The sequence below is a fragment of the Macrobrachium nipponense genome, chromosome 4 (assembly GCF_015104395.2).
Source record: "Macrobrachium nipponense isolate FS-2020 chromosome 4, ASM1510439v2, whole genome shotgun sequence".
In the NCBI taxonomy this organism is placed as follows: Eukaryota; Metazoa; Arthropoda; class Malacostraca; order Decapoda; family Palaemonidae; genus Macrobrachium; species Macrobrachium nipponense.
Genome location: NC_061100.1, coordinates 86,889,173 through 86,911,180, shown reverse-complemented (window position 1 = coordinate 86,911,180; position 22,008 = coordinate 86,889,173). Strand labels below are relative to the sequence as shown.

Here is a 22,008-nt window from a genome sequence, read left to right as displayed (position 1 = left end):
GGGATTTCTAACAGAGCACCACAAGTGATTCGACTGACCTCTAATTTTCTCCGTTATGCAGAGGTAACATCTTAGTGCCTGCAGAGGACACAAGAGTCTTTCTTCTTCTTCCTGACTTAGTAAGTCTGTTAAGTTCTTGAGGACAAAGAGCATGGCCGGGGATTAGAAGGGTTCTCATTCTTAGCAAGAAAATTGAGAGCCACAGAGCAAACCATGTCGCCTTGAGAGAAGCCCACCTTTTAATCCATTGCGTGCAGCTCGCTGAATCGTCTTGCTGACGCTAGGGCTACTAGAAATAGTCTTCTTGGTGAGACTTCTCATACACAAAGGCTCAAAGGAAGGGCCCGAAAGCCATTTAAGGACGATATTGAGATTCCATGCTACCGAGTCTTTCAATGATTTGGAAGTCTTGAAGGACTTAATTAAATCAGAAAGGTCACTGTTCGTGGAGAGGTCTAATCCTCTGTGTTTGAAAACTGAGGCAAGCATCGCTCTGTATCCCTTACTTGTTGAAGGTGCTGAACACTTCACGTCCCTTGAGAAGAGCAGGAAGTCCGTTATTTCACTCACAGACGTTTCAGACACTTCTCGAAGTTCTGCAAGACTTCATCTACAGGACGAGGTATATTTACCAGCAGGAATAGGGTTAATAATCACAGAGCAGCAGTGAAGGCTTTGTCCAGTGACGTAACTCCAGGATAGTAGTGGTAAACGAAATGATTTTTAGCAGGGTGATCATCAGTACACACACTCAAGGACCAATATCACAGCATGCTACGAGTCACAGGTACAATTCGAAGGTTAGGATAACCAACACGAAGAGATATTTAACCATCTACTGTAATCACTATCACCACTGTTAGCCTGTAAAAGAAAGATAATATGATTTAAGTAATAAGGATACTCCTCTCGCATTCAGGGCACCGCCCTCCAAAATTAGAGGAGATCCCCCAAACACCAACACCACACTCCCCCTCTTCTACTCTTGTCCGATAGCTAGTGAAAGGACGAAGGAGAAGAGGAATTACCAGAAGAAATAAAGGACAAATCTCCAAAGTTCCCCTTGGCAAGTTCCAAATCGTAAGCATAAATTTCGGATGAATACATGTCTCGTCCTAACGTTAAAGGGCAAAAATATGTACTAATAAAGATGTTGGCATACCTTTGTTGCCAACCCTTAACACAAAGTAGAAAAGTGTCTATCAAGCTATCACAAAAAGTGGGTTTGCATATTAATTATTAATATCAATCACAGTATATTATACATATTTATTCAAAAAATTAAAAATTAAAGATCCCACTGGGAAAATGGTTAATGGCTAATCAGCCAGAGCTCACAAAAACGTGTCTTCATTGGAAGACGGCCGAAAGCAAAGTGGAGTGTTTACATCCAGGCAGGCAGGGCTACCCGCCTACCAAACGGTAGTTAATGCCTAACCACTTTGTTCAAGAATTTAACAGCTGTAATTCCAGCCTACGCTGAAAGTAATTCCTTACGTAAAGGACCGAGGGTTTGTATATCGTATAGGAACAAACAGTTCTTTTACTTCTTATAATACTGATTGGTCAGAGAGCTAGTAGCAAGTCCAAGCAGTCCTTGAGCAAGCATTACAAGGCCTTTATCCAGAACCTGGTTCTAGCTATAAGTTAGCAACATTCATGATTTTTTTTCTATTTTGACAGATTTAGTTACTCTTTTGTGCAAAATATTAGCGTGATATTTTGTAAATTCTATAATAACATATTATTCTAGCTCCTCACTCTTTTTATTCTTTCATCTCTATTACATAGATATGTAATCTGCTATAAAGTATACACTTGTATGTTATACAAGAAAATATATAAGACAAGAGAAACCAAAGAAAATTATAAAGCAGAATTACTACACATTTGCAAGTTACATGGACATCAAGATTCCACTGAGTAGCAAGGGGTGAAGTTAACTAAACTTTCCTATACTCTGGTTTTACATGTTTTCTAATTTTTTCTTGGCTCTGTGCATTAATTCTGGACATTCCGTAGTACATGTAAAATATAAAAAGTATTGGAATGAAAGCAAACCAACAAAAAATACTGTATACATACATAGTTTAAAGCTCCTATTCTCAATCAGTAAATAAACACTTGTTCCACTTTCAGGTGCAATTGCTCTTCTCTACACAACACTTCTGACCCATTGCAAGTCATAAACAGTGGATATCCCAATGCCATAAAGGTAACACTGTTAAATGAAACACCTTGCTCTAGGCTTTCAAGTTCCACTGTGTTTTATTGACATTTGAAACCAATATTATTTTTGGAATTCACAACTGCGCAAAATAAATTACGATTATATGAAATCACAGGATCATCAACATCATGCTTTTTATACCTTTAAATACAAACCAGTAATAATTAGCACTGCCATAATTTTAAACATTAATAGGTTTCAAAAACATCTCTTCCCAGAAATTTTTGTTTTTAATCCTCATGTATGTATATACTGTATTAAAAATCAAGACAAATCAGTGATGTTTGAAAACTTATCCATTAGTACCTAGTAAATGAAATTAGCTAAAATGCATAAATACTAAATAATATCGCAAAAAATTCCATACATTTTCAGTCATTATGATTATTTCTCATAATCATGAACATATGATACAGCTTTGCCTGATGGGAAGATATACCATTCACTGCTTTATACCCAAAGGCCAAATGTAACAAAATAAAGAGAAGGTATACTGAATTAACAGCGTAATCCATTGGAAGGGACATAGTTCCGGGTACAACTAACAAGAAAATAAGTAAAGGCAATTGTAGTAGTAAAGTCAGCAGCCAACTTCCAGCCAGTTCTGGTACCTAAAATGAATTAAGTTATTTTAAGTTATGTTACATGCACCATCTAGATATAAAGGTGTCTTAACCAATAATTTCATGTAATAAAGGTATATATGTACTTATAACACTTGCAGCCAATAGAGAGAGAGATTGCATAAAAACCATTAAAACTGGTGACCATAATGTGGCACTGTTCCCCTGTCACATTACTTGACATATTTGACAGCTTACTCAGAGCTCCAGGTGTCTCTGGAGTTTAGAGAAGGTAGGGAAATAGATACAGAAAAAGATGAAGGGAAGAATTTTCATTTGAAATAATAATAATAATAATAAAAGGATTTTGACGTAGGAAAAATCTATTTCTGGGCGATTGGTTCGTGTCGCCCAGCGAAATAATCCTTTAGTTCATTATTTCTTAGGTAAATGATCTAACAAATACCAGAGAATAAACAAAATAAAGAAGAGGTCAGTATAACTGACTCGCTCACCCAAAATAAAAGAAGGGTGTCGGTATGGTCACTAGGGCGAGTGAGACCACTACCACGAACTTCTTGCCATTTAGAAATTTCCCACAACAAACTCCCTCAAGGAGAGAGCCGACCCACAGAACGGGGCAGCAACTACTACTACTGCAACCCACGCCAAGCCGACTGCCGCGCCTCTGGTAGCCATCCTTTATGTTAGCAGGCCAAGAGACACACGCGTTTCTTTTGCTCTTGTTTTTTGTGCTTTGTTTGCGTATTTTTTCGCCACCATGGAACGTTCGGCTATTGCAGCGGCTAAGTTAAGTATTCTGAAAGGTTCCGATTTAGTTTCGTTCCTTCCTCGAGCCTGTATTTGCCGTTTTTAGGTATAAATACAGGTTCCCGGTCGGAAGCATGGCAGCATTGTTCTGCCTCATGGCGGGTTGGTTCTCGGTCTTCCATACCTGGAATCTTTCCCTTATTTTTAACGTGCGTCTCTAGTCCTTTTTATTATGATATTGTTAGGGGATTTAGCCTGCCTTGGTTTTAGGTCATGCATGCATGTCTCTCTACCTTACGTAGGCATTCAGTTTTTTCTGATCCAGACCCTAGCCATCGCTCTTCGTATCGGCCCAGGCTAGCTTTGAGTGGTAGACTTTCTTTTGGGTTAGTCGTACACTCCTGGATATTTTCTCTTACTATATATTTTATTTTCCCCTACTTTTGTTTTATTTATTGTGCTTTGATTAGCCTAGGGCGTCTGGTCCGTTCGCTTAGCCTAGGTATCAGTGGTCCCATGGTCCTCTTTTCAGTTTTGTTGCATCCTTATTGTCAGTTTTGTTGCATCACGTTTGTTGCATCTTTCTGATCAGTTTGGTTGCATTAGCCTAGGCTACCGATTTGGTCGATTGTGTTGTGTTATCGTACCTTGGTCACCCTGTGATCGCGGTACAGCCAGACGCCCGTCCCAGTCGCCCCCCCCCCCCCCCCCCCCCCCCCCCCCCCCCCCCCCCCCCCCCGCTCTCCCCATAGAGTAGGGGGGAGGGAGGTTTGTCCTTGCTCGCTCCATCCGGGCCTGACTCCCTCTCTCCCTACGCGGAGGGAGTAGGGGAGTCTGGACAGACACTTGGCTGGGAGTGACCTTGTCTCCCTGATTCGGTGGTGCTTCGCTGTGACGGAGTCTGGGGGTTGGCCTCCCCCCGCCTTTGTTGCTTCGGCGCTCCGCTGTATGCTCGGGTACTGTTTTCGCCCCTCCTCGCCTCCTCCCCCGTGATGACGGATCTCTGTTCTCTTTCCTGGAGCCCCATCGATTACGGGGGGAGGGAGGTACGGTAGCCCCACCTACCGGCGGAGTGGATGCGTTCCAGTTGGTCACTTTTGCTTTTCACCGTACCGTCTTTCCGGCGTTGCCAGTGGAGTCGGACAGCGCCGCGATTCGGAGTCGTTCTCCGGATTTTCTTTTACTGTTTTATGCTTAAGTTAATTATAAGTTATTTATAAGTTATCTTTAGCTGGGTCCCTCCCCTGCCTTACTGTTTTCTTTCTCCGGCATACACCAGAGTCCTCATTTTATGCCTATTAAGGCGATAGGGGAGGGGTTATGCACAAAAATTTATCATTCTCCGGCATGCAACGGAGTACTAGAGTAGCCCTGTGAGTGTTATATCGATACTCATGTATCCTTCCACTTACAGACTACCAACTGTGAGCACCCGGGGTGCAACGCTGTACTCCAGGACCCCTGCGGGCATGAGGTCTGCAGGTCTCATGCTCCGTGTGCGACTCCTCACGGGAATTTGCAGGTCTGGTTCCACGAGACGTGTACGATCTGCTACGATCTCGTGAGTCAGTTTTTGGACGGTAAGTATTTCCATCAGTATATACATACGATATAAATTCTGAAATATGTTTTAAGCTTAAGTTCTGAAATATGTTTTAAGCTTAAGTTCCCCATAATATTGTGGAATATATGCTGATACTGTCTAGTCTTAAGCCTATTTTATTCTAAGGTTGAACCTCAACTTTAGCCTAAAATCTAACAGACACCCTCTCTTCCAGGCTGCCGTGGTTAGAGAGACCGCTCTTGCAACCTTGAGGGCTTGGGTCGGCGGCTTCGGGAAGAACGCCGCCAAGGGACAGCCCTACATCCTAGAGAAGAGGATGGCTGTCTTGCTGTTCCCCGGCGGCAAGTCGACGGGGTACGTCGACCCGGCGGAGGCAGCCCCGACGATGACGGCGATCCAGCGGCAGGTCGCCGCATGTATGAAGGAACCAGGCCAGGATATCTCGGCGGAGGTCGCCACTTTAGATTTAAATGTAGAGCCTATGGTAGGTGTAGATGATCTGTTGGTTGAGGTAGGTACGTTGGACGCTCAAGGGCTTCCCTTGGGCGCCACTGCATCTTCTTCTCCTGCTGCTTCTCCTGCTTCCTTCCAGGGCTTTACGGGAGCCGAGCTCTCGTATACTACACCCAGCGCTTCTGTGGTTCCCAAAGTGAAGGGTCACAAAGCGCAGAAAACCCTGACTAAGAAGTCGTCGTCTAAAAAGACTTCTTCGGCGTCGTCATCTCGTAAGTCTTCGGCTTCTAATCCCGGAGCAGAGAAGGGTAAGTCATCTGCTTCAGGCTCTAGAGTCTCGAAGAGCAAGTCCTCCAAGGAGAGACTCCGGCGGAGTCAGTGGTCTCTCCTTCCCCTTCGGTATCTCTGGTGAGTTACCCATCCACGTCGACATCTGCTCCTAGCTTCGATCCCAACACTTTCTCCGTCGGGATGATGCAGCAGATGGGAGACTTGGTAGGGTCTCTGAGGACAAGTATGGAGCAGATGTTCTCCCAATGGTCGGACAGGATTGCCACTCAGGAAAATCTTATGTCTGGCTTCAATCAGGCCCCTCAAGCTGCCTCCCCGGCACCTGGCGTAGGCCTGCTCCAGCTCCCTCCTCATGATTCTCTCCCTCCATTCTCAATGAACAACCCCTGGAGAGTGGCTTCCTACGCTCCTTTCCAGGACGGGTTCATTTCCATCCCGGAGTGTGGTACTCGAAGGATTGAAGACTTCGAGTTTTACCCAGAGAATCTTCAACCTCCGTTCATTGGCTACGCCAGGCTGACGTCGGCCGCTATGAACAGGGAGGATAAGGTTCCTAGAGAGACTGCTGTACTCCAGGGACCAGGCTCAGAGAGAGTGGCTCCGGTGTCTGGATGAAATGGACTGCTCCAACACCAGAATCCAGGCATTTAAGAGTCCTTTCACCATCTTTACGATGGAGGAAGAGACTCCTCTTCTCTTCCTGACTAAGATCGCCAGCGTTACCATCCCGGCTGGCTTAAAGGGAGAGCCCTTGCCACAGTTGAGGGAAGCAGACCCCACATCACCTTTGCTCCCTTCGCTTGGGGATTTGTGGGAAGACCTGCCGAATACTTTTTCGGTAGGCAAGCTTAAGCCGGACTGTGCGATGGATCAGTTCGGCGAGAAGCTTCCAAGACTCCCCGATAGCCTCATTCAGTCCGAGTTTGAGGCTAAAACTAGACTGGCCAGGTCTATCAACACCATGGCAATGACTGAGGTAGCGGCCATATCTTACGCTTCGGAGCCGCTTTTCAAGCTGTTGACCAAATCACAGACTTGTATGGTTCAATCGGACTTGTACGAGTTTGTGGTTGCGAGGGTCAACAGTCGTAAGCATGTCCTCCAGGAAGCAACTATTCGGCATGAGCCGAATAAGTTGCTTTCCTCCAACATCTGGGGGGCAGACCTCTTCCCAGAAGCGATGGTTAGAGAGGTTCAAAGCAAGGCGACGAGGCTCAATCAAAGCCTCAAAGACCGTTGGGGCCTCTCCGCTAAGAGACGTCAAGACCCTTCGTCTACAGGCAAGAAACTAAAAAAGACCAAACAGTTTCAGCCTTACCAGAAGAAGCCTCAGCACTTCAGTCAGGCTGTGTCTGCGGTGCTGGTCGTTCAGCCAGGGCAGCCTTCCACGTCGAAGGCCCAGGCTCAGCCCATCTATCTGATTTCCCCTCAAGCTCAGCCTTCCATGTCCTATGCTGTCTCCCCGGCATTTAACCAGGTGTTCGAAGGCCAGGCCTTCCAACACTTTGACCGGTTCGCCAGGGGAGGTAGAGCTAGAGGATCCTTTCGTCAGAGAGGATCAGGAAGGTCGCTTAACAGGGGAAAGCGAAATAATGAACTAAAGGATTATTTCGCGCAGCAACACGAACTGAGCCCAGAAATTATTATTATTATTATTATTATTATTATTCATCTCAGTAAGAGAGAAGAGATATCCTTACGTAAGTGAAATGGAAAGGTTATTTTTTATCTCTTTAAAATACTACCACATTCGAATGTTATAATTACAGTTTTAATATTATTATTATTATTATTATTATTATTATTATTATTATTATTATTATTGTTAACTGAAAATATCAATAAACATTTTACTTACTAGTACCATAAAATTCTTTCATCTCAGTAAGAGAGAGAGAGAGAGAGAGTGAGTTTATCTCTCTCTTCTCTCAGAAAATACTTCTTACACTTCCAACAAAACAGAGGGAGAGATTTACCACTGACATATTTAAAAGAGTGAAATGGATAGATTATTGTATTTCTTTAAAATACTATCACATAATATGAATTTTGTAATTAAAGTTATATTAATATATATATATATATATATATATATATTATATATATATATATATATATATATATATATATATATATATATATATATATATATATTATATATATGTGTGTGTGTGTATATATATATATATATATATATATATATATATATATATATATATATATATTATATATATATATCTATATAATATATATATATACATATATATATATACATATATATATATATATATATATATATATATATATATATATATATATATATATATATGAACAAATTACAGCCATGAAGAAAAATGAAACACTGGCGATGCTAAATACTTATTACCAAGACATGGTCACAGCAACTAAAGATATACAGAAGCAGGGGCCTATTTAAATGTTGGGTACAAGTCATAAGGAAATACAAAAAGGTCAGGAGGTCACAGAACAGTCAACAGATTAAAATAGAAATCTACTTACTGGTAATCCTCTTTATTCTATCCTTCAGTTCCTTCTGGAAGGTATGTTTTATGACCGGGTCAAAAGGAAATAATTCTTGACTTAGATTAAAATTATTCACCCAGGTCAACTGAATCAAAACTGGTTCTAACAAGTTCCTTCAAATAGTTTTGTTACAACTTGACAATATTTGGCTTTGTGTCCAATGTATTTTGTAGGACATTTCACTCAAATGTAAAAATAAAGCATGATTTGTCTGACCTGTTCTTACTGAGTATTTATGAAGTTTTAATCTGGTGTTCAATTCTTTACTGGTCTAACCTATGTAAAATATATCACAATCCATACATGGAATTTTGTATACAATATTGTTGTTTTTTGGGGGAGCTATTTTTGATAAGCACATTTTTAACATTATTACATGTGAAAAACACATTTGTATTAAACAATTTTAAAAGAATGTTTTACAACCTCAAATCGAATAAAATGTGGCAAAGAAAGGGTGTTTGAGGGCACTTCTTTTTTTCTTTCCGATTTTTACTAGAAGGTCTTAATAGCTTTAAACACTGGTAATAAAAAAAAGACCAGAAACAGATAGAAATCAAGAAAGAACTTGTAGCGAAGTACAAAAGTGGTGCACATGTAGCTGATCTCGCTAGGATGTACGGTAAGTCAGTGTCGACAATCAGCTCTATCCTAGAAAAGAAACATGAAATCAAGGCAGCTGATGTTGTGGAAGGGTTTACATCATTATTGAAACAGAGATCACAACAAGTGGAAGATGTTGAGAAGCTATTGTTGGTGTGGGTCAATGAAAAAACATTAGTGGGGGATAGTGTGTCTGAAGCGATCATTTGTAAGAACGCTAGTATGCTGCATGGTGACAAGTGCTGCTCTTAGTGATTTCAAGGCCAGCAGAGGCTGGTTTGAAAAATTAAAAAAGTGTACGGGGGTACATAGTGTCGTACGGCAAAGGGAGGCTGTGAGTTTCGATAAACATGTCTCCGAAGAATTTGTTGATGAATTCAGAGTATCTTGAGGCTGAAGGATACCTCCCTCAACATCTTCAATTGTGATAAAAAAGGCCTGTTTTGGAAAAAAAATGCCAAAGTGGACCTACATCACACAGGAGGAAAGTTCAGTGCCAAGGCACAAACCAATGAAAGATAGGCTAACACTCTTGGTCTGTGGGAAAGCCAGTAGAAGATTTCAAAGTGAAGCCCCTACTTGTGTATGACTGAAACTCCCCGAGTGTTCAAGAAAAACAATGTGATCAAGAATAAATTACCTTGATGTGGAAGGCCAATAAAATGGCATGGGTCACAAGGCAAATTTTTATTGAGTGGGTCAATGAAGTGTTTGGCCTGAGTGAAAAAATATCTGCAAGAAAATCAATTGCCTCCTGGTAATGGACTATGCTCCTGCACATCCTCCTGGCTTGTAAGACCAGTTGCTGGATGAATTTAAACTCATCACAGTGAAGTTGTTACCCCTTAATACCACTCCTATCATTCAGCCCATGAACCAACAGATAATTTCAAACTTCAAGAAACTCTACACCAAGGCACTGTTTCAAAGATGCTTTGAAGTGACCTCAGACATTGAATTGACCCTTAAAGAGTTCTGGAAGGATCACATCAATATCTCCAAATGCATAAGCATTATAGGTAAGGCTTGGCAGGGAGTGACTTCCAGGACAACAAAATCTTGCTTGGAAAAAAATTGTGGCCAGTACTATTACCTCAAAGAGGATATCAGAGGGTTTGAGGCTGACCCTGATGACCCTATGCCTGTTGTGGAATCTATTGTGTCTCTGGGGAAGTTCATGGGCTTGGATGTGAGTGGCGAGGATGTGGAAGAGTTAGTGGATGCCCACAGGGAAGAGCTTAAAATATGTATAGTGAAATAACCATGAAATTTTAAGATAATATATATTCTTTCATTTCTAACATGACATCGCAGTGCATTCATCATTTATTGTCATGTGTTTCATAGTCTCATAGCTTAAATGTCATGGATGACAGTGCTACTAAAAAAACCATAGGTAGGGCTATCAATATGAAAATAACAACCAAAAGATTAAGATTAATCTTTCTCTCTCATCTTTGTTTAGTCACATCCTGGTCACATGATCAGATGATGATATCATCGTGATCATGATCCCTTGATAGAATTAGTCTTATGGACGAAAAAGATAAATAAGATGTTACTATCGACACAATCATTATCAATGTCACCCTCTCATATCTTATTGGTAATCTTTATATGAAAAAATTGTAATAGTATATAAATAGGAGTAATGAGAAGGATAAAGGAGAAAAGATTGTAGTGAAAGAAAAAAACAAATGTGATTAATGAATTTCCTCCGTAAGGTTTCAGTATCTCTCAAAGTGTATAGTATATATATATACAGGCAGTCCACAGTTAACAGCGGGGGTTTCACTCTTGGCCAGGTACTGAAAAGCAAAAACTGCCATTAATCGAAACTCAGCGATTTATGTTGCTTATGGCACCAATATCCAGTTAATGGTGCTGATAACCGGTTAATAGCGCCTCTGTTAGGTACGTTATGTCGCCATAACTATTATCAACACTTTATGGCACCCATAACTGGAACTCAGTGTGTTATGGCACCATAAATTGCCAAATTAATGATAGTGATAGTGCCGATAATGTTGTCTTATCTATCTTTTTCTCCATAAAACTACATCTATCAAGGGATTGTGGTCATGATGATATCATCGACTGCCACATGGCCATGAAATGACTAGACAAAGATGAGAGAGAGAGAGATTTAAATTCTTAATCTTTTGGTTGTTATTTTCATACTGATAGCCCTACCTATAATTTTTTGGTAGCATTGTCATCCATGACATTTGAGCTACGAGACTGTATGAAACAAAAGACAATAAATGATGAAGGCAATGTGATGTCATGTAAGGAACGAAAGAATATATTATACCTTAAAATTTCATGTCTATTTCACTATACATATTTTAGCATTAAGTTTACTGAAGCACATAATTTAAATATCATTAAAATTCTTAAATCATTGACTTGATGATGTTTAGTGATGAAATTGGGAAACACTACTTTTCTTTGGGTAAAACTGAAGTGTAATGAAAGTTATAACTTTTGAAAGACATGTCTGTCAGGTGAGGTTGGAGCGTTGATGCTCACAATATGACGTTTTGGGAGACACCGACCAATTGCAACCCTGTGACTGGCTGATCAAAGACAATCAGGGGCATCGCGAGGGATGCGGCTGGGCACCAGATGCACAGGTGCTGTGAATTAATGATAGTAACTTCTCCTTCTTTCAAAGCTCGGGTAATTCCAGATATGGTATATGATGAACTGGGATGATTTTCAAGGAATTATTAAGGAAAAACAAGGTTCCAGTTCTTATATCTATGGAGGTGAACATAGTAAGTGTATATAATAGATATTGTATATAAAAATACTCTCTTTAAAGCTATAGGTAAAAGTCCCACAAGTAAAATATACCTTTCTAAGTCAAATTTTATAAATACTTACTTTTTCTTCTAGATTACCAATATTTCCTATGTAGACACGAATAACTTCTATCAGTGGAATGGCAATATAAATGGCAATAAGCACAAACTGATGAAGGCCAGATATGCAGTGAAACTGGAAAAGGATAAAAGTTCCATTTATAAGATACTGCATGCTACTAACCCTAGGAAAATTTTATATTATAACAAACTACTAGTTGTGACATTAAAATGTGAATATGCTGAAAGTGGACAAATTAAGTTTCATATATGCTTACCAAGTACAGTGCTCCTCCACTTTTACGCAGTATATTAGGTTCCAGAACCTGCTGCAGAAATGCAAAAGTCCCCTGTAAAAATCCTTATAACTGCCAAATACCCAATACCCTATAAACTAAAATGCTTATAACTGTATTATTTTAATATTTCACTCCTTAATTTGATAATTTAAAGAAATATATACCTTAATTATTGTCCTAAAACAATTTAATGTCATTTCAAACAAAAATACACCCCAAACTATCATCCCAAAACATCCTAAGACATCTTAGATTAGTACCCTCTTACAGCTGTTACTCTTTCTTACATTAGTACCCTTTTACAACCGTTACTCTTAAGTATATACGCCCCCTGAAGTGATTATAACAATGATTTACTCATTTTAAAATATTAATGTAAACAGCAAAATATCTATAAATGTTTAATACAAAGTAAATAAATCTCTTACAGAATATTAGCCAATTAATCAAGTTACCCCTTTACTGTATACATAAGCCATTTTTTCTCATAGTACTGAAGTATTAATCCTTTTAACACTTAAACGCCGACTGGACGTATTTTACGTCGACATTTTTTGTCTCTCGGGTGCCGACTGGACGTATTTTACGTCGACATACAAAAGTTTTTTTTAAAAATTCGTGGAAAAATACTTTTAGGCCTACCAGCAGAAAACTCTTGAATCACGCGCCTTGGGGGATGCTGGGAGTTCACGGATCAAGGTGTTGTTTTGTTTACAATCGTTACGCAGGCGCGCAAGCGCGAATTTCTTTCTTGCCGCACTAAAAGGTATCTGTGACACATCTCGGAAATTATTTCGTCACTTTGACATAATTTTTGTACCATTTTAAATTAGCCGTTACATGGAGTATTATATATGAAAATGTGCGCATTTTTATGTAGAATGCAACAAAAAAATACTCATGATTTTAGCTTTTATCAGTTTTGAGATATTTTCATGTAAATAACGATAAGTGCCAAAATTTCAACCTTCGGTCAACTTTGATTCTACCGAAATGGTCGAAAAACGCAATTGTAAGCTAAAACTCTTATATTTTAGTAATATTCAATCATTTACCTTAATTTTGCAACTAATTGGAAGTCTCTAGCACAATATTTCGATTTATGGTGAATTTATGAAAAAACTTTTTCCTTATGTCCGCGCGGTAACTCTTCCGAAAACAATCATACATGCGATTGTGGTAATGTTTGCACCATTTTAAAATTAGCCGTTACATAAAGTTTTATATATGGAAATGTGCGCAATTTCATGCACAATACAACTAAAAACAACCCATGGTTGTAGCTTTTATCAATTTTGAAATATTTTCATATAAAAAATGATAAGTGACAAATTTTCAACCTTCGGTCAACTTTGACTCTACCGAAATGGTCGAAAAACGCAATTGTAAGCTAAAACGCTTATATTCTAGTAATATTCAATCATTTACCTTCATTTTACAACAAATTGGAAGTCTCTAGCACAATATTTCGATTTATGGTGAATTTATGAAAAAAATAACATTTGTTCATGAAACTCACCTGTCAGATATATATATAGCTGTATTCTCCGACGTCCGACAGAATTTCAAAACTCCCGGCACACGCAGTGGGCGGCCAGGTGATTAGTACCCATTCCCGCCGCTGGGAGGCGGATATCAGGAATCATTCCCATTTTCTATTCAGATTTTTCTCTGTCGCCGGTCGGTAAACAACTGTTTACAGACCTCCGCCTAGGATTTTGAAACTTCTTGTGCTAACTTGAGTATTCTGATTGACTTTTGGTTTTGATTTGGCTTGTTGGCTTGGCATACGTGATAGTGGATTTGATTTGGATTTGGCTTTGAATTTTCTTTGATTACGATGTCTGGATCTAGCTCTGCTAGCTTCAGGGTGTGTAAGGTGCATGAATGTAAGGTGAGGTTGCCGAAAGCTTCGGTAGACCCTCATTCAGTGTGCTCGAAATGTCGTAGTCATGTATGTATGTTGAATGATAGATGCATCGAGTGTGAGCAATTGACTGAAATTGAATGGAAGGCATATGATTCTTACGTGAAAAAGCTTGAGCGTGATAGAATCAGGAGGTCTTCCTCTAGGAGTGCTTCTGTGAGTAGAAGTCAAGGTAGAATTGTATCTCCATTAAATCCTCCTGTAGATGTAATTCAACCTGATCCTGTTGTATTGCCTCCGAACAATCAGGAAGTGTCTGCAGAAGGAAGCGTATTATTTACGATCATGGAGTCGATTCGCGCCTTGGAATCTAAAGTGATTGCTCTACAGTCAAATGTGAATTGTGATAAAAGTGTTAGTGCATCTAGTGTAGTGGAAGGGGGGTCAGATCGGTCCCATAATGCCTCTAGGCCTAGGCCCCTGCCGGACTCCCAGGCCTTAGGGAGAGGGCAAGCCGAAAGCCGAAGGAGGGTTACGGGATCTAATGACCGGTCTGACGTCTCCCTCGGCAGAAACTGAGGACGAATCTCAGGCTGCCGGTGTTCGTGCACGGGCACGAATACTTAAAGAGTGCTTCTCTTCTTCCGAGACTTCCTCTCCTCGCCGAGGTTGGGACGCTCGGAAGACCTCTCAGGGGGAGAGCGGCAGGGGCGCAAGGTGTCGCACAAGCGGCCGTCGCCCTCTTAAGAGAGGTTTCAGAGAAGAGGACGCTTCACGTCCTTCTGATCATTACGTAGATTCGTCACCTGAAGATTTTGAAGCTTTTCCGCCACAGAAAAGGAACAAGACTTCATCAGGGGAGGACTCTTTCGAGCGTCCAAGTCGCTCTAAGCATGTTCCTGAGTTGAAGGAAAGGGCATCCCCTCGCCCATCTTCCTCGCACAGGATGAGTCCTTCTCCTGATCGAGAACTTTCCCCTTCAAGGAAAATGCTTTGGGAAATGCAGAGACAGTTAGCCTCCTTTTTTGAGAGAAAGGAGGCAGAAACTAGTCATCGAAGGAAGGATAGGTGGCTGCCTGTTAAGAGAACTAGGCAGTCCCCGGCGGCCTCCTCTCCGCGTTTTTCGGCCTTTGAGTCTCCTCCTAGTAGCCGACGCATTAGAGAACGTGATTACGTTCCTCATGAAAGGGCGTCTAGGAGAGACGAATTTGACAGAGACGTGAGTTGTCGCACAAGCGGCCGGCGTCTTTGTCAAAGGCCGAGAACGCTCAAGGATCAATATCGGAAGTTCAAGCTTTGCATGTTGTTGATCACGCTCGGCGTCTTAAGCAACGAAGCGCTTACCAGGACGCTCGAGAAGACGCTTTTCAAGACGCGCGGAACGCTCGCCAAGACGCTCCAACTGACGCTGTTTCAGGACGCACGGCGTCCTACACATCATGACCCTCAGCAAGACGCTCGAGCTGACGCTGTTCAGGACGCACGGCGTCCTACACATCATGACGCTCAGCAAGACGCTCGAGCTGACGCTCTTCAGGACGCATCAGGACGCTCTGCAGGACGCTTCTCAGAACGCACGGCGCCTTGCATATCGGGACGCTTTCCAGGACGATCAACAGTTGAGTCCGAAATGTCAGGATGTTTCTCATGTTAAAGTGTCGAAGTCATCGCGATCTTTGAAGGGCGCTGATGACCGAGAGAAGGATTCGTCTAGTGATCGCTGCCCTACTGATGATGACGAACCAAATGCGTCAGCGTCGTCAGACTATAAGACGTTGACGGATTTACTTAAGAAATTATTCCCAGATAATTTTCAAGCGCCAATTCCTTGCTCTCCACCTTCACAATTTGCCTCATCGAAGGCCAGGAAGGCCCCTGGCTTCGTTAAGATGGCCACTTCGCTCTCTGCGAAGAGAGCGTTTAAGAGAGTCCAGGATTGGATGGATTCAAGGAAGGTTAAAGGGAAGACTTCGTTTGCACTTCCTCCATCTAGACTGAAAGGGAGAGCTGGGATCTGGTACGAAACAGGAGAAGAAGCAGGATTGAAAGCACCGTCTTCTTCTCAAGGAGATTTCGCCAATTGGTGGACGCTCCAAGGAGGTCTTATTTGTCATCGGCTAAGGTTTCCTGGACAATGACGGAGACTGATCATCACCTCAAGGGGGTTATTTAGACGCTAGAGGTGTTTAAAACTTTTTTAGATTGGTGCCTCGGGGCTTTGGATGTACAATCGAGGAGTCAAGACTCGATTTCGCTGGAAGAGCTTTCGAGTGTATTAGCTTGTATGGATAGAGCAGTAAGGGATGGCTCTGATGAGTTAGCATCTCATTTTGCTACAGGTCTGCTAAAAAAGAGAGCTCTCTATTGTAGCTTTACGGCGAAAGCAGTTTCTCCCGCTCAGAAAGCGGAGTTATTATTCGCCCCCTTCTCTACGCACCTATTTCCGCAGTCCATGATTAAGGATCTGTCGGTAAACTTGCAAGAAAAAGCAACAAGGGACCTCTTGACTCAATCTTCCAGACGACCTACTCCTCAGGCTTCTACTTCAACAGCTCCAGCACCCAAGAAGAAATTTAAGCCCTTTCGTGGAGCACCTTCCTCTAGAGGTTCTTCGAGAGGAAGGGGGTCCTTCAGAGGTAAGATCTCTTCTATCAAGAAGGGAAAAAATTGACGTTTCTGCCCTTCAGGCACCTGTAGGTGCGAGACTCACCTTATTTGCTCAGGCATGGAGGACGATAGGGGCGGACACCTGGACCCTAGATGTGATCGAGAGAGGATACAAGATCCCTTTCCTCTCTGCGCCTCCTTTGAGCACGAAGCCGATAGACCTGTCGCCCGCATACCAGTCAGAGAAGCAACAGATCTTACTCGACCTTCTAGATCAAATGTTGGAAAAGAAGGCCGTAGAGGAAGTCCTGATGCTGGATTCCCCAGGCTTCTACAACAGGTTATTCCTGGTTCCGAAGCAGTCTGGGGGATGGAGACCTGTCCTAGACGTCAGCAGACTGAACATTTTTGTAAAGAAAGAAAAATTCAGGATGGAAACTTCTCAGTCTGTGCTAGGGGCCTTGTTATTATTATTATAAAAGTAGTTTTACCAGACCACTGAGCTGATTTTCAGCTCTCCTAGGGCTGGCCCGAAGGATTAGATAAAATGCCAGGTCTAGCCCTTAGGCCAGAACTGGGACCAAATGGGTCATTCAGGATAAATAAAAAAAAATTGCACAAAGGCAAACGCTTTCATACTAGAACACACACACAATAAATACATTTACTCATGTTCCCTTACATACATACCAAAACGGTATATTAAAATTCGGAATTAAGTTTTAAATTTTTGAAATTTTGTTTTAAAATTCACTAAGAAAACTTATATTTGTTCATGAAACTTACCTGTCAGATATATATATAGCTGTATTTTCTGAAGTCCGACAGAATTTAAAAAACTTCCGACACACGCAGTGGTCGGCCAGGTGGTTAGTACCCATTCCCGCCGCTGGGTAGGCGGGATTATTATCAGGAACCATTCCCATTTTCTATTCATAATTTTTCTGTCGCCGGTGCTGAAAACACCTGTTTTCAGTACCTCCGTCTTAGGATTTTGGAAACTTCATTGCCGCTAAGTATCCTAATTGTCTTTTGATTTATTTACTTGGATTTGTGGCTAGGCATACGCTATCTTAAATTGATTTGAATTTGATTCATTTTTGCATAAGATATCTGAATCTAGTTAGGCTAGTTTCAGAGTGGGTTGTCTGCAAAGATAGGGTGTGGCTACCGAAAGCTTCGGTAGATCCGCACTTGGTATGCACGAGGGGTATGGGTCTTGCTTCTTTGTTGAGATTTGTCATGTAAGGAGTGTGAGACTTTGTCTATTCCGTAAGGAAGACGTATGATTCGTATGTACGCAATTAATCAGTAAACATGTCTAATTCCGTAAGGAAAAAATATGATTCGTATGTACGCAATTAATCAGTAAACAACAGTCAGGGTAGTGAACCTGCTAACCTTCCTGTAGACTTTATTTTGCCTAACCCTATAGTATGGCCTACGGGTTATGAATATGTCTGCGAGAGGTGATCGCTCTCCTTCATTGTTGTGAAGAGTGCTACTTCTGTTATTGTTACTCCTAACCCTGTAAGGTTGCCTTCGGGCCCTAAAACAGTGTCTGTAGAGGTTACTGCCCTTTCTCTTATACTCTTTCGATTCGTAACTTAGAATCGAAAGTGCTTGCTTTAGAGAGTAATAGTGAAGTGGCTAAGTGCAGTGACAGTGCCCCTTGTGTCGTGGAGGGTGCGTCAGATCGGCCTTATAACGCCTCTAGGTCTAGACCTCTGTCGGACTCCCAGGACCACAGGGAGAGGGCATGTCGAAAGCCGCAGGAGGGTTACGAGGAACCCCCACCGATCTGGCGTGCCTTCGGCAGTTTCTGATGAAAATCCCCAGACTGCCAAAGTTCGTGCACGTGCACGAATCCTGAAGGATTACTTCTCGTCCTCCGAGGCGTCCTCCCCGCGCAAGGGTTGGAGCTCTCGGAAGGACTCGCGCCCTCTAAGAAGCTTTAGAGAAGAGGACGCTTCACATCCTCTCTCTCGTCAGGAGGGAACGTCAGATCCGCCCCATAACGCCTCTAGGCCTGGACCTCTGTCGGACTCCCAGGACCAGGGAGAGGGCATGTCGAAAGCCGAAGGAGGGTTACGGGGAACCCACATCGATCTGGCGTCCCTTCGGTAGGACTCGCGCCCTCTAAATAGAAGCTTTATAGAAGAGGATGCTTCACGTCCCCTCTCTCTCTCTCGTTATGCGTTTCAGTGAGAAGTAAGAAGGCGAACGTCGCCTGATCACGTGTACGTCTTTCCACCGAGAAATATGAAAAAGAAGGCAGTTTCTCTCGCTTGTTTTGACGCCTGTCAGGAGCGTGACGCTTTTCTGCACGCTTCTTTTGACGCTCGGCTTGAACGGGACGCTCGGATGGACGCCAGGCGCGCGCCAGTGGACGCCGAGCGTCCTCGCCAGTAGGACGCCGAGAGCGCGCAGGACGCGAGCGTCCTCGCAAATGGATGCCGAGCGCAGCGCCCAGCGCACACCAGGTTTGTCTCCTGGCTGAACGTTTCTGTTGAACTCTTCAAGCTCTTGTTTAAGATTTGAGCCTCAAGAATGTGAAGTAAGCAGTGCTTCGGAGGAAGCTTAAAGTGAACAGACAACTTCGTCTTCGAAACCCAGCAAGACCTCAGGTTTCGTGAATTCAAGAGGTCTCTGTCAATATTTTATTGCTTTTCGCAAAGGTGGATGGAGTTAAGAAAGCTCAAGGGAAGATCTCGTTTTCTCTACCGCAGTCAAGACTTTGCGATAAGGCAGTTACGGGTTATGTAAAGGCTCGACGTCTCGGCGACGTTCAGTAGGATTCTTGCAAAGGCATTCATCAAAAGGACGCTCTTCAGGAAAGCGCAAGACAGGACTTCCTTTGCCATACTGCCAATAAATTTTAAGCTTTAGCAGGCATTAGTTGTGATACGGGAGAGGAAGCTGGTTGGAGAGTTTCTTCCTCTTCCCAGGATAATTTTGCAAGCTTTTTAGCCCATCTGAAAGGGTTTTTCAGATGATAGATTTTGTCAGTTTCTAGTCGGGACTACGCTGCCGAATTGAACATCGTCGTTCTACCTGCCGTAAGCCCTGTCTCTTAACAGGATTCTTGCCCCCTTCCTCGTTTGAGACGGAATCGGAAAATAAAATGCTCGACTTCCTGGATTACGTTTTGTCAATTCAGTGACTTTCCCCCATTGACAATATACTATCGTTTTGTCAAGTAAGTGGGTATCCCCTCATTGACAAAATATCTCTTTGTCCCGTAAATGGGTTAGTTCTCATTGACAACCATCTCTTTAACTTGATATTGCGTAAACGAATAAGCTCTTATTGACAAGATTCGGAAGAGCTCTCATTCGTCATTCGCAGACTCGTACAAGAAATAGACTTGTAGACTACGTCAATGAACGCTTATGTCCAATAACATAAGAAGCTTGAGCTGTCTGCTTCGATTCTATAAGTTAAGTTCATGAAACTTGCCTGTCAGATATGTATGTAGCTGTATTTCCGAATTCAGCTATATATATGTCTGCCAGGTAAGTATGAACAAACCTTATTATGATATAATAAAATATTTTGCCTTGCGTTATTTTACTACTGGTTGGTTCAAGTCATACACGCTTGCTGTAGTTACCTCTTCGGATGGCAACCGAGAAGTCTATTGTCTTATTTTAAGGACATTTAATCGTTACTCCCTGCAGCCTTCCAGGAGTTTCCGATTTATCTTTTACCGTAGTATGGTAGTGTTCTGACGACACAAACGCATCTATATATTTAGCGTTTTCTGTTTCGCTTAAATATACCAGCTTGAGAGTCTTTTTGCTCAAAAAATAACGGACCTATTTCTTCGTAGAATAGGGTAGCTGGCAACCCAGACATAAAGTTAAGAGACGACGTTCGTAAGCTGCTGGCTGCTGCTGTGCCTGACTCAGGCTGACTGTCAGTGTCCAACCGAGGCCAGTAACAGATCGTGCGCTGTCATGCGCGGTAGGTTACGTCTCTCTCTCCTACGGGATTGACTGACTAACCGTATCTCTGTGCTGGCGGTTACGTCTCTCCTGCGGGATTGACTGACTAACTGTATCTCTGTCCTACAATCACGGACTTTAGCCTAAGATTGAGGGGATTTCTTACGTGAATGAATAAACGTTGCATTCGTTTTGCCTTACTATGTTCAACAGAGTTATCTCTTTATCCTTTCGGTGCTCGTTACCGCACGGTATAGAACTACGAGTCTACCGCAACATTGCACTTTTATATGCTCTCCTGCTTAGGCAAAGCGCAGCCTTATTAGGGAAGTAAGCATACTCGGGGAGGGAATGGATGAGCTTGCTGGGGACCATTTCCTTACTGAAGAAGTTTGTTTCCCCGAATAGACTGCAATTCAGACCACAGTTTTTTCCTACCGGGAAACTGAAATATTATTCAAGATCTAGGAATGATTCTGAAGATCTCTCAGTGCGTCATGATAGAAAGAAGATGCCGGACATCTGGATAGGGTTTCAGATGTCCTGGATCTTAATCTGAAAGAAGTAAATGCAAGTCGGTCGTCCCTCCAGTCCTCGAAACGAGTTTTTGGAACCAGTGGTCCACATCAACTCTGAAATTCCACAGCTCTCTCTATCTTAAGAAGTATCTTCTCTCGGTCCCTGCTCGAGTTTACGAGAAAAAGCCTATTATAACAACAGGCGTAGAATGTAACGATCCTCTAGAGGTTCGTTACAGGATTGCAAAAGTCCGTACGAATCGTCTCGATCGACGGCAGCAACTTTTGACTTTCGAGTGGAATCTTTCTTTAGAAGCAAGTGAGGAGGTTGTGGAGACCTTAGGGACGCCCTTTCATTCTTCTCTTCGATAGGTTGAGGACGAAGAGGCTTCTTCTCTGCTCCTTTTCTCGATCCTGGGATCGGTACCATTAAACGCCATCCTATGGTATTAAACGGGGATGGATGTTTAGTCTCTCTTTTTTTTTTTTTTCCCCTTTTTCAATCGCTTAGGAAATGTAATAAGAGGATTTATGACGTCACAGGGAGCGACAATGACGCTGATCGCCCCATGTTGGCCTTCAGGATCCTGGATTCACAGAGGTCACATCCTTCCTAGTTCACTTTCCTAGGACCTTTTCCGAGAGAGTCTGTCTACTCTAACTCGAAAGGTACCTATAACCTCTCCGCTCTGAGTCTGACAACGTTCAGACTATCGAGATGTTGACAGGAATAAGATTACCGTCTTCCATTTCCGTCTGAAGAATGGGATAAGCTGGCAGTCACAACTATTAAAGATACAAACAAATATGTTGTTGACGGCTTTTGGGCTCAGGAGATTTGCGTCTGTCCACAACAAAGCCCTTCACGATCTTTGAGTTCTGTG

The 22,008-nt window shown here is 42.3% G+C and overlaps 1 protein-coding gene across 3 annotated transcripts in view; it reads right to left on the bottom strand.

Annotated features, from left to right (window-relative positions):
• Positions 1-2,242: 2,242 nt before the first annotated feature.
• LOC135210986 (transmembrane protein 17B-like) overlaps positions 2,243-22,008 on the bottom strand; it is a 708,558-nt gene continuing 688,792 nt past the window's right edge. The window contains exons 4-6 of one of the 3 annotated variants that reach the window (XM_064243985.1): positions 12,165-12,215; positions 11,909-12,022; positions 2,243-2,841 (exon numbers count right to left, since the gene is read on the bottom strand). In XM_064243985.1, the coding sequence (XP_064100055.1) occupies positions 2,602-2,841; positions 11,909-12,022; positions 12,165-12,215 (405 nt within the window). In that variant the 3' untranslated portion in view covers positions 2,243-2,601. The remainder of the gene's footprint in view (positions 2,842-11,908; positions 12,023-12,164; positions 12,216-22,008) is intronic. The other 2 variants (XM_064243986.1, XM_064243987.1) reach the window with 2 other exon arrangements.